This window comes from Candoia aspera, chromosome 1 (genome assembly GCF_035149785.1).
Source record: "Candoia aspera isolate rCanAsp1 chromosome 1, rCanAsp1.hap2, whole genome shotgun sequence".
In the NCBI taxonomy this organism is placed as follows: Eukaryota; Metazoa; Chordata; class Lepidosauria; order Squamata; family Boidae; genus Candoia; species Candoia aspera.
The window spans coordinates 262,557,476-262,571,228 of NC_086153.1; the positions used below are offsets into that span (position 1 = coordinate 262,557,476).

A 13,753-nucleotide genomic window follows, 5' to 3' on the forward strand; every position below is an offset into this window, starting at 1 on the left:
ATAATTCGAACTATCAAACAGTATTTACACCAACAGGAAGTGAATCACATATTGCGATATTTATAATTGAGCATACACACACACACACACACACACACACAAATCAATTAATATGACAGCACTGATTATAATTGTATTCAAGCCAAAATAACCTGAGAAGGAACTGGTCATAAGATCTTTAGACCCACCGGTTTGCTTCTTAAGTGCTCCTCTTTCTGGGCAATAGTTGAACTTCTACCTTTTCTTAAGATACCAATAATAAAAAACCTCCATAAACTGAAATACTCACAGGATGTTTTTGCATGGGGTGAAAGAAACAGCTTTTATTTTACTTCCTGACACCCCTTGTACCCCTGAATGTTCCTGAGTTGGAGGCAGCAGTATGGTGGTTGTAGGGGAAAGTGGACATCAGTGAAAATGGATTCCACTCTTCTACCAGCAGAAACTTTTGTTAGATCAAAGATAGCCAGGAATAGGTATTAAGAAGAAGGAAGAGATAATTAGAAATGATGGGTGAGAAAGAAATGTCTTGAGGTATGTATTATCCAGACAAGCAACACAGTTGGAAGAGATTAAAAAGAACATACAGAATAACAATGATTAACAGTATGAATGACATCAAGAGGCAAGCTTCAGGATGCAAGGAAAACAAGAAAAACAACTTCTTGTAAATTTTCAAAGGTACACGGATGTGCAGAGATAGAGTAGCATTACAATGAGCATCCTACTTCTAGACTTCAAGCATATTCAATTTAAAGACTGTACAGTTTCATGCATACAAATCTTTTCATAACATCCTCTGCATTATCAGAAATCTTGGTAGGTTTCCAGTCATAGGGATATATCCATCTGAGGCGCAATTGCGCATGCTTACATGCTATACATATATTTTGATTATCTTAGGCTCTGATTATTCATGCATCCTGAGCACAAGGCTACAGATTTTTTTACATTCTACTAGGTAAACAGCTGGGAATAGGAGAGATGGCAATGGATACACTCAAGTCAAAATTCACAGTGTTAAAAAGATTTCCATAGAACACTTTTGACAGTTGAATTAAAAAAAACAGAGCAAATGTCAGCTCCATTTCACATTTTATGGCTTAAGTGTATGCACTAACCTCACTGACATGTCTATACAGCTGCATAGCCAACGACATCCCGTAGATGTGTATGTATTACTGTACTAGGTGTAATCTCTTCAAACATATATGCATTTATCAAATTCTCCCTTCAGAAATGTCAAATTAAGGGTCTTAACACTAGTGCATTCCTGAGTTACAGTAGGAATTTGGGCAAGTTAACGTATAGTGGGGGAATTCACTCCTGCTTCAAATGGAGTGATTCAGCTAACAGTTTTCTATGGGACACAGCAATATATATTAGAATAGGGGAGAAGTAATCTCTTTCCTAATCAGATTTACTCTCCACTACCTTTATTCACACAGATAGAAAGTGGGGGCTGGGGTGGGGTCAGGTGAGGTAAGGAGAGATTTGCCTGGAGAAAATATTGAAATCTTCCTCTACTTTATGGGTTAGCTCTGCAGCCTTCAAACAAGGCTTTTGATTGAAAGTGTATCAGAGCCTTGCTACAGGACCTACTCATACCTGATACTAATATATTGAGCACAGACATAGTAGCAGGAGAATCCTATACATACATCTTGTATGTTGCCTAATATCTCCACCTACAACATCCTTCAGTAACTAGATTCTGGGAGGTGGGTCTAGTGAGCAATGCTGCCTGTCCTATTTTTTTCCTCACATGGAGACATCCTTATGTAATTAACACATGAAAAGGACTTGTGTCTCAGATTATGTTCGATTTGTGCATAAAGCAATTGTGTTTCTTGAAACTAGTCTGCAGCAGCATGTTCCCCATCCACCCAAATTATCCCCATGATATAAACAATCTCAGCAGGAAGGATCTAAAAATAGACCCTCTCTGGAAAGCGTCAGAAAGCTTTGGTTAATTCTTTGAAATGGCAGCTGTTCCCGCTAAGTGCTCACTTACAAGAACTATTCTATATCTGTGAACTGCAAACCCTTATCAAAAAAACTGCTCTAGGAAGTGGAGTGAGATAGGACCAGGTTTATTTACCATAAACAACCAGTACAATGGACTTCTCTTGAGATTCTGAAGTGCAGCTGTAAGCAGGTATTGATAATCAAGATGGTGTAGGAAAGAGAGAAACATTCCCAAGTTCTCCTCTGGGAGTAGAAATCCATTTCCACATGCACCTAAATCACCTCTGATTTTTTTTTTTTCATTCATCTTTCAATGGAGGCATTGTTCCATGAAACTTGGGAGTACATTTCAGAAGCCATTAGTCCAGCATTTTCTTTGGATTCTTTCAGCAACACTAAGAGTTAGACATACTGAATTCCACAGCAGCAATTATGCCACTTTGCACAACACACTGGTCTTGTTGGAGGTATTTTACTCCTAATAATCTCCCTTCTGTTTTAAGAAGGCAGCCATCCAATAAGGTTCAAGAGCCCAAAGCAAGCCAGGTTTAGCCAGAACTAAAACTGTGTCAGAACAGGATCCAGGTATGTGGAAAGATCTCCCAGAGATTAAAAAATCATTAATTTTCTAAATCAATGTTCATCAGCGAAGGGCATATTACAGTTTATGCAGCCACTTCCAGAGCAAAACTTTCTTTTGCAAACTAATTTTTTCTGACACCAATGGAGATAAATGTAGAAAATTCTACTCAAATGAAACTTTCTATCTGGAATAAATCAAAGGTGATTTAGTAAGATTGACTAAGTGTGAATCTTTTGATCATTTTTTAAAAGTGTGGTGCAATTAGCTACAGTGGAAAGAAAATAAAAACTTGATGCACTGGAATGTTTTTCTGAAATGTATTTAGTATTCAGAGGATGCTACTCAATCAAAAACAAATGGATTTCTTCAAATGCCATATTTCAAAGCGTATTTCAACATTTCTCCAACGTTGTATTTCTAAGCACACACACATATGGAATATATCTTACTGAAATCAAATATAATTGTTCCCATTAAAGAATGTGAACACATAATCTTCTGCTATGAACAATGGTGCTTTTCTTTCATGAATATATAGAAAAACCTTCTTAAGGTGCTAGAAATTCAAATTTTAATCTAGAAAACATACATGCCATTTAGTGAATGACACCTCAAATTTAAACTTAAAATTTTAAAAAGATGTCAGATACCCTTTTTCAGTAATACACAATCTCCTCCAAACCTCCAAAAAACAAAAGGCTTGATCTTACTGAATTCTTAATATGTTTTAAGTAAACTGCTACTGAAAATCTAGATTGCATCTATTTTTATATACAAATTGAAGAACAGTTTATTTAGTGAAAAATCCCGGTAGTTCAATATTACACCGATTTTCTTATTTTCGAGCCAGTTACAGTTGCTCTTACATGCACAATTTAAAGGTCTATCTGATGTAGGGAGACTGTCTTTTGAGGGAGATGGGCTATGACAAAATTTGATAGATAGATAAATAAATAAATATGTACTTACAGAAGACTTAGAGCAGCTTTAGCTTATACATCAACACATGCAAAATGTACAGATGTATGAAAACTAATAGTGTACATAGAATTCAACTACCACAGAGTGATGAGCAAAGCTACTTTTTGAACACAAAAATATTTGACAGAAAGTAGAAATGTCAGCATAGTTATATAAGGGATTCTGCCCCATTTTCCGTTTCCTTTATGTAGAATCACCCTTGAGATAGCATACCACACAAAAAGTCGTTTTTAGTATACAATGCTTCCAAATGAACACAAATATTAAGCATTGATTTTGGGTAATGATGTAAGAGTAAGACAGTGTCAAACTGTCCCTATTCCAACATATAAAGTACTGAAGCCAAGAAACCATTCTAGTACACCGTTAAAATGAGTTTAAATATTAGCTAGCATAGCTTGAGTGCATTCTCTAAAATTGTTCAATTACCAATTTCACCCAGACTATAGAAATTTAATTAAAATATATATTTAATATATATTAAAATGTGTTTTGATAGATCAGAAACTTTTAAAAAATGGAATCAAATCTTCTTTTGTCAAATGTGAAAAAGGTATCTACCCAATACTTACCAACAAGCACAAGGAGACAACAAAAATGCGAGAGCTCTCTAGGAACACATTAAATGCTCTCACCTTCTGCTACATTTATATATCAGCTTGTGGAATGGAGTACATAGACTACATAGGTCTGCCATGCCATTTTTGGAAACCTTTTTTTCAGCGTATGCTTATCACTCTGACAGCTTACAGGGCTGGATAAATTAGGGCAGAGTCTCTGGCACCCTTGGATACTTTCCCACTCTAGGTTGTTCAGCTGGCTTCCTCTTTGCTTTGCCAATCTCTTTTCTCTCTCATTTTCAGTTTATATTTCTATAACCAATTTCTTTCATTAAATATCTAGTTAACTGTTAGGAATTCTGTTCACACTCAACTGGCAGAGGTTCTCAAAGAAAAAAGTAACCAGGTACAGTACTGTTGCACGAACTGTAGAGTTATTATCGGGTTCTGGAAGAAGGCAGACAGAAAATAACCACCTTATCTTGAGATGGGATGACTCCATGCCTGAAAACTGTGGCTGACTCATACTTGCAGGTCACTTACTTCTATCTCATCAGCATTTGGTTTATATGGCCTATAGCACATTTTTTTATCCAGTATCTCACACAGGCTTATTTAGTTATTCTTGGAATAGGATTACTGAAAATTCATTGGACCTATTCTTTGCATGACTAATCCTAATCCAATCCATTATAAAGCATACTGTGTGTCAATAAACAGTGTGTTAGACTGGGAGAACTGAGTTAGAGCCACAACTCTTTTAGAATCAGATGACTTCCTGGCCACGGTGCCTATGCTTACCTGGCACATCTTCAGTTCCCTGTGCTAACCCTCCATAAAGGTTTTTCTGACATAGAGCCCTCACATGGTTTCAACTCCAAATTTCAGAACTGGCTCTCTATTCTGGAGTGTGTGAAGCTGGAAAAAGCAGCTGTCACACACTCTGCAAAATATCTGTGAAGGACTTCTGCTTGTGCCAGAAGAAGTGCTTCTACTCAGTATGAAAATGGGTAGCTTAGCATTCATAGCCTGCAGATTGCAGCTTCTTCCGTATCAATAAAAATTATAGTTAGGGATTACAGTACAGACTCCCAGTTGTATAGAGATGTACTTCTGTTCCAGAGATTAATCTCTAAATTCATGGCATAATAGCTATCTTCAAGTATTTCATACTGATGAGATGGAGCAGACTTATTCACTGTCATCCAAGGTTAGGGTGTTGCAGTAGTTATCTCTTAAGATTCCTTCCAAATGAATCATTCATTTCAGTAATTCAGTTACCTTAAAAGCATGTAACAATTTGGCAGGTATGGAATTTAAAAAGAAATTACTATTCATATGCCTTTTCCTCTTCCAAGGTAATTTTTTCTAGTCAAAGACAGAAAATACTTGCAGCTGAAGATTTCAAAATAAACACTAAGCATATATGTTTTCTTTTTCACGTTTGCATCTGACAACTTACTACTTCAATTAGTAGCAGTTTTGTTCAAAATTCGGCAACAATTCATTTAACTGTAAGTGACGTATGTTTTAGCAATCAACTCACTAGCTGTCAGATCCTTTCAGACAACAAATACTCCTATTTCAGTAATGATGCTGTGCATTCCTTTGGCTTTCCCCATTTTAGGTGTTAATTTGGTACACACAGACCTACCGTACAGATAAAGAAATCGGTATGTGCATGCGTGTCTTTTTTCAGTGCCAGCTTCTGATAATATGATTAACTACCTTTGAAAAGATTCCCTACTTTTTAGTAGTGAGATCCTTTAAAAATCATCTTTTTACAAAAATAAAGCATTTATGTTTACTTAAAATGTTACTTAGAATTGTTTCTTATTGCAAATAGTTTTTACTGTAATCTATGCATATCAGTATGAAAGGTAATCTGAATTATTAGTCAGATCATAAACTTCTCAGCTGGGTACTATCAAGGATGGAACATTATTATTCTCCTGAGGTATCTCTATAGTTGATATTACGACTGCTATTTAGATTGTAAAGCTTGAGATGTTATCAACCACACACTTAATGTGTTGTGCAATTAGATTATATTTAAAATAATAGATTACTGTACGTGGAAAGACTTCAATCCATCCAACATAGAAATTGTCCCTTTATGTTAGTAAAAGAAGGATGATTAATACCAATAGTAAACTGAACATTACTCTCATCAATTAACAAAAAAATAAAATTAAGCTAGCTGTTGTCTTGGATCTGATCCCCAAAACAAGAACAAGAAATCTAAACACTTTCAAAAACTCCCTCTTCTCTATTTTTGTCATTAAAAAAAAAAGATTTAGTTACTGCCAATCTTCTCATACGCAGACTATGGTAAGCATTCAATATATCACAGACAAGTTCAATTCTTAAGATTTTATTTGAAGTTGAGAAACTCATAGTGATTCCAGCTTTCCCTCCCTATATTGCACTCTGTGAGCTCCTTGTTATAATCAAGAAGCAAAAAACCCCAATAGTTGAGAACAGTTTTCCCCAAACGTATAGTTCAACTCTGTTAAAATAAATTTATATAGAAAAGATAGCATTTACAACTCATTCAACAGTGTTCAGCTATTACATATTCCCCATGTATATTAAAGGTCCCAAATGCAGCAGCTTCTAGTAGTGTGTTTTGATAAGATAATGTTCTTTTCTTAGCAAATATAACGTTCTATTGTTACAGAGCTACTCAAATCAACTTTGGAACAACTGTGATGCACATTTAAAACTTCTTGTTAATGAAGAAGTTGAAACCCACACCTTAATGCTGAAAATATACAGAACTGTATCCAGTGCATAGCTTATCAGTAGCTTTTGAGAGGTTCATTATCTCAAATTGGCACACATTATTTAGAAGAAAATAATTCACACAGCAAATTCAGTGCACTTATAGGATGCCTGTCAGACATAAGACAACTAGAAGATGTAGCATCACCAAATAACCAAGGAAAAGATAGCGAGATTTTGCCCTTGAGGTCAGCAACTTGGAGCAGAAAAGACTTCGTCCCCGAATCCATCTCCTAAAAGAAAGGGCTCCTCCTTTTACCTGCACAAAAACAAAGAATACAGCTTGCTTAAAAGTATGCACTGAGAACTCTTTATTTGGTCATCAATGATGAAGGTACAGACTTAGTTAACAGTTGCGATGCAAAAACTTTTATATGCAGGTAAATACTTACGATGCTGCAATAGTTGATCTGATTGTCAGGATACCTTGCACAAATATTTTTATGTGGTCAATGGGCAAACCCAATAAAACAAAACAATGCAAGAGTTCATTCAACTGTAAAGTGTCATATATAATCTGAAGTGACTGAACCCGGACTAAGATCTTAGAAGTGCTAGTTCTTGCAGAGTGCTGGAAAGCATTTGGCCCAGGAGATGAAAAAAATCACACACCAGGCATTTTTATAAAAATAAATTTATTTACAGAAAGCACAAAAACATTTTCAAGCTTGTGCATGCACACACACTCAGAGCTGAGAAGGGGAAGAGACTGTGCTGCAAGGAAAAGGAAACTGAAACAAGTCCAGGCAAGGTTCCTCCCCCAGGCAATGCAGCTATTAACACCCAAACTGAGGACAATTAAATTCGACCTCTTCACCCTGCCGATACTTAAGGAAGTACTCAATTACCATTAATTTCTGTAGCAGAAAACAATATACCAACACTAGTTACTTTACCTATTTTTTGGACATACTTCTTTCTCCAAGAACTAAACCTGCTTTCTTTTCATAATTATTATAGCTCTAGGAGGTATAGATAGTTACCTGCTCAAGGACACTCATTGAACTTCATGGCTGACTGGGCCTTCCAGTCTTAGTCTATCTCCAAAGTTATTTGCATATTTACAGAGAGGATTGCACTTGAACATATGCATTTTGGTAATTCAGTGGCATTTCAAAGGGCAGCATTTCTGTAGTTATGTGATTTTTTAAAAAAATTATGGCTCAAGTAATGCAACAGTTGAAAGATCACTATTTACTTTTAAGAGGACAAGTGGCATTTCAGAAGACCTTATAACCAGAATTTTGCTGAAATACTGAAATTACTTCAGCCCTGGATGCAAAGCAGGAGGAATATAAAGGCACAAAATCTAACGTGTAATTATTTTCATCATATGATCTCTGCCTTTTTTTGGATATGATGTGTGTTATTTTCACATCAACGAGGTAGACGTCATCTTAGACTTAACTTCAAAGTATACGAGCTTACCTTTCGTACTACAATATGTTCATTTGGGTTGATGACCAGAGCCTCTTTTTCCTCATCAGACTCCATCTGAACGGCATACTCCCTAGGTGATGATCTATAAGTAGTCATTTCAAGCCTTAAATGAAAAGTCAACAGAGTTCAAATTTCTATGCAACAACCAGCAATTTATTTATGTACATGTTTCTTTAAAACATGATTTTGAATATCAATGTTTTTCAAATTACAATGTCAGATTTTCTTACTCTTCAAGCAGGAGAACATTTTTTATTACAGTCCTATTTATTTTCTTTAGTTATTAAGCTTGTATACTGCCAAATCATTCCAACCTCTGGCTGCTTACAACAAAATAAAATACAATAAAAACATCACCCCAAAACAAAACAAAAAATATATAAATAAAGCCTCTATGATAAAGCCAGTTTGGTCTAGTGGTTAAGGTACTGGGCTAGAAACTGGGAGACTGAGAGTTCTAGTCCCGCCTTAGGCCTGAAAGCTGGCTGAGTGACCTTGGGCCAGTCACTCTCTCTCAGCCCAAGTCTCCTCACAGGGTTGCTGTTGTGGGGAAAATAGGAGGAGGAAGGAGTATGAGGTATGTTCGTCTCCTTGAGTTATTTATAAAAGTAATGAAGGCGGGATAAAAATAAAATAAACACATAAATGAATAAATAAAATAGGGAACATTAATATACAATAAAACATTTTTCTATAATCCTCCTAACACCAAAATCCAAAATAACTAAAAACAACAACAACCCCAAAGCAAAAGTAGCAGGAAGCCTAGAAAAGGGTGGTGGGGGGAGAACAAATGATAAGAGACCATATCGTATGTGACCTCTGAAAGAGTTCAACCTTCACTGGCTTCTATAAGACTATTAACAAAGGGACTGGACTAATTTCTAGAGGGAGACGGTTCCAAAGAATAGACACCACTGTAAGAAAAAAACGTGTTTTCTAGCTCAGCCCTCCTCACCACATGAAAATGAGGTGCAACAGCAGCATCTCCCAGGACTTCCTCAGACAGGTTAATGGGTAGGAATAAAAGGTCCTGCAAGAACCTTGGTGCCAAGCCATACAGGGCTTCATAAGTCAAAATTTGCACTATGAATTGCACAAAAGCTAATAACATGTACTTATGTAATACATATTATTCATGAAGTACCTCACTTAACAGATACAACTTTAATTAATAAATAGCAACTTTAATTGTAAAAAGAGGACAGGTTTATCTGTTAAAATAATTGAAACAAACTGAGACATGGAATACTATATTTATTTGCTTATGAGCCAATGTTACCCCCATCAATCAGATAAGCATATACAGGGATTAGATAAATTAGTAATCGGAAAATATAGTATCAATCCCAGAAGTGATAACAATAAATATTAATGTAATAACATTACAGGATTCATCACTTCAGTAACAGTCAAATATTTGAATCAATGTTCTGAAGTTTATCTGGTGTTCTTCAACAAATAGCAGAAAACCAATTTGGTGCACAGCTAGTAATCACTTCCTGAAACATGACTCTGCAGGGCAATACTGGATTTTACGGGGTGTTCTTAGCTTGCGTAGCTATAAGGCCACATTGTATTTGCAAGACTGAATTTTGTTTCCAGATGTTTGCAGTGTACAGTGATCCCATAGCCAACAAGTCAACAAGGCATTTTTTAAACTCTTGATTCTACATCAAATCTAAAGCAATAGATGGCTATATCCATCATGAAGTGCTATACATGTCAATACCAGGTCCTGTAGCAACAAGTCTTGATACTTATTTTTCATAAATGTGACATGAATGTTCGCCTATTGAGATCAAGGTCAAAAAGACCTCTCTCTATATTTCTACCTTTTATTCTGTTCATCAGAGAGCCCCAAAGCCTCTTCTGCAACTTGTCGTCTATTCCTTTCTTCCAAGAGCCTTTCTGTCAGTCGTCTTACAGTCTGTTGCTCTGAATTACGTTGCCCTTCCAGCTCTACAAGTCTAGTGCAAACCCAGACACAAAGTAGGTTACACATAAGAAAATTATTCTTACAACTTTTCCTTTTTATGTAATTTTGCTTTTATTCATATACCATACTAAAATTACTCAATTTAAGTATTCTTATTTTAAATATTTAAAAATTAAACCAATGCTCTGCAAATTAATACTGTGATCTACATCTTAGTCAACAAAATGTATTTTACTACAACAATGGCCACTACTACTGCTACTACATAAATAAATAACAACCTTTTCTTGAGTTGACTGAGTTCCATATTGTCTATTTCAACCGTAACTGCAGCTCTTTCCTGGGGAGCTCCTGGAGGAACCTCAGTTTGAAGATCACTCTAAAACAGTAATATGGATATGCTATTTCAGCACCGATGTTGAGATTCAATCGTGATATGCCATTTATGATAAAACTGTTCATAAAAGTCAAAAGTTAAACCTATGGCGCATTTATTAAAATACTAACTTTCAGCCCTTTAAATTAATCCTAAAATAAAGGAAGTATGCAAAGACTTATTTACATTTATCATAAAGTCTTCCAGCAGCAAAAAACAAACAAACAAACAAACCTTCAGAGATTATACATATAACATACATACACAATTAGGGCTATACCTTGTTTCATTAATTTAATCTGTCTTCCCTAAATGTCACATCTGTCTCTGACACTAATTGTGGTGGGAAGGGTAACTATGTCCTGATTTAATCAGTTTGCTAACCAGTTTAGAACTCTTGGTCAGGAAAACTGGTTAAACAGGAAAACAGTAATATCCATGGTCAAGACAGTAATATACAACAATTTATATTTCTACTATTATATTAAAAACTCAGCTTCTAAAAGCCATTTTGATATATCAGTGAAAACGTTTCTAAAATAAATCCCAACACATTTAAAAACACAGCAATAAACAGGTATGAATCAACTTATATGAATCATCTTTAAACGAATGTTACTCAGCAGACAAACCAGGCACAATTGTTTGGCTTTTGTTAAAACCTATTAATTCCAATGGAAATATCTAACGCTGAATGACTCTCCATAACTAAAAGTTGCAGTTTAACATCAAAAACATAGGCAACGTTTGTCAGTTGCACTATACAAATATCAACAAGATATTTTTGTCTGGAAATAGTTGTTCTAAGTATCTCATATACCTAGAAGAAATTAGTAATCTTGGTACATGCAAACAGTTTCCAGTTTAATCTTTCCTGCCAGAATACAGGTAAAGACTGCCAAAGGAAAGGCAATGCACATCAGTGTGTGTCAGTATATTGTGTACCTCCTAGCAGGATGGGATGTAGGCAATAATATGTTGGTTTGCAAGACAGTCTCAAGATTAGAGTTCCTGCATTCCACAGAATAGTGTGAACATGCTTGGGGTAAAACTGAGCTTTGGTTGCTGCTGCAGAAAGAATTTGGAGTACAAGTAGAACAACTGCAGAAAAAGAAAACGTAAGTCATGAATGAAAACATTATTCTCCCAAAAGAATGAATGGAAAGTGGACATAAGGAAAGAAGAAGTGTAATTTGCTTGGAACAGAGTGAAAAGAAAAATATTACGAAGAACCAGAGAAGTGTGTATATGAGTATGATGTTTTGTGGAATGGTAAGATGGATAAGGATGTGAAGTAAAAAAGGCATGTAAGACAATTATTGCTGTAAAAATGAGGATGAAAGAATGTTGTATAAGGTGTATAAAGAAAAAATATTGTTTCAAATAACGTAGTCAAGGAGAGCAAGTAATGGATAAGATTAAAAGAGGAGGTAATTCTACTGAAAATAAAAACTGTTTTGGAAGTGGATGAAGAAGGCTAAACAACAAGCTTCCAGCAGAGTAAATGCAATTATAAATAGAAATGATAACATGATTTGGGATAATATTAAAACGATGGAATGCTAGAAGGAATGCTTTAGTGATTTGTATGAGTATAATAGTGATGCGTCAAAGAATGGAATTGAAAAACTAGAGGAATTAGAAGATTTTGTGTACTTTGGTAAAACTTTTACTAAATATATGAAAATAAATGAAGAAATTTTAAGACATGCAACTGCCGGTAGCAAGGTAGTAAGTAGTATGGGGTCTGCTGTGAGTAATGAATGTTTCTTCAAAGAACTGAATTTTGGGGTAAATCTTTTACTAAATATATGAAAATGGATGAAGAAATTTTAAGACATGCAAATGCTGGCAGAAAGGCACTGAGTAGTATGTGGTCTGCTGTGACTAATGAATTCTCCAAAGTTCGGAAGTAATGAGTTCTCCAAAGAACTGAAAATGGCTATGTAGGAGGAAGTGCTTCTGCTCACTTTATTATATGGAAGTGAGAGTTGGGAAGGCAAGAAAAGCTTAAAAGCAAATTGAATAAAGTGGGCATCAAATAATTGAGTGTGCAGCAAACAAGAAGAATGAATGGATGCAGCATATTTTAAAAAATGTCCAATGTTAATTCCAAATAGTTCTTACCCCAAAAGAGAACAGTATGAAGATTACGCATGCATGAAGATTACGCATGGTTCACCTCCTTCCTCCAGGGCTGGTCCCAATCAGTGGTAATAGGGAGTGAGAGATCCGACCCTCGACCCCTCCTCTGTGGGGTGCCGCAGAGCAAGGGGCCCTCCGAACAGTCACTCTTGCCCTCGTCATCTCCCATACAGACTATTGCAATGCACTCTACATGGGGCTACTCTTGAAGAGTATCCAGAAGCTTCAGTTGGTCCAGAATGCAGCCGCGTGGGCTATCCTCGGTGCCCCTAGATCAGCACATATAACACCCTTACTGCACGAGCTGCAGTGGGTGCCAGTTTGCTTCCGGGTCCAATTCAAGGTGTTGGTTATCACCTTTAAAGCTCTACATGGCAGTGGTGCATGCATGCGTCTCATCCCCATGACATCAACCCACCCCAACCGATCATGCAGAGGGCATGTTACGGACCCCGTCTGTAAGAGAATTTCATCTGGCGGGGTCCAGAAAGCGGGCCTTCTCTGCAGTAGCCTGCGCCCTTTTGCAACATCTTGCCCCCGGAGGTGAGGCAGGCCCCATTCACTCCTGACCTTCCGGAAGGCCCTGAAGGCCTGGTTCTGCCGTCTGACTTGGGGCGGGAAGGTGGGTAGTCATTCTTGGGGGTGGCTTGCCCCTGAGCGCCCCTCCCACCAGATTGGAATTTTTATAGCCACTTGGATTCTATTTATTCATATTGTATTTTTATATTTGTAACTTGTTCTTACTTTTTAGGGGGATTTTAATGTTTATTGTTACAGTATTAATTTTATTGTAAACCGCCCAGAGTCCCTATTTTGGGGGGAGATGGGCGGTAACAAAATCTGAATGAATGAATGAATGAATGAATAAATAAATAAATAAGTAAATGTAAGAAAGACAACGCATATCACTAGAGCAGGCTTGCAACAAGAGCTTGTTGATGCAGCACTGGCACAAACATTGTGCCAGTTTTTGACTT

At 36.3% G+C, this 13,753-nt stretch overlaps 1 protein-coding gene across 1 annotated transcript in view; it reads right to left on the reverse strand.

The window, feature by feature from the left end:
* Window positions 1-6,450: 6,450 nt before the first annotated feature.
* Window positions 6,451-13,753, reverse strand: part of LOC134487666 (golgin subfamily B member 1-like) — a 64,246-nt gene continuing 56,943 nt past the window's right edge. The window contains exons 26-29 of the mRNA XM_063289599.1: window positions 10,537-10,634; window positions 10,152-10,286; window positions 8,305-8,419; window positions 6,451-7,135 (exon numbers count right to left, since the gene is read on the reverse strand). Of these exons, the coding sequence (XP_063145669.1) occupies window positions 6,977-7,135; window positions 8,305-8,419; window positions 10,152-10,286; window positions 10,537-10,634 (507 nt within the window). The 3' untranslated portion in view covers window positions 6,451-6,976. The remainder of the gene's footprint in view (window positions 7,136-8,304; window positions 8,420-10,151; window positions 10,287-10,536; window positions 10,635-13,753) is intronic.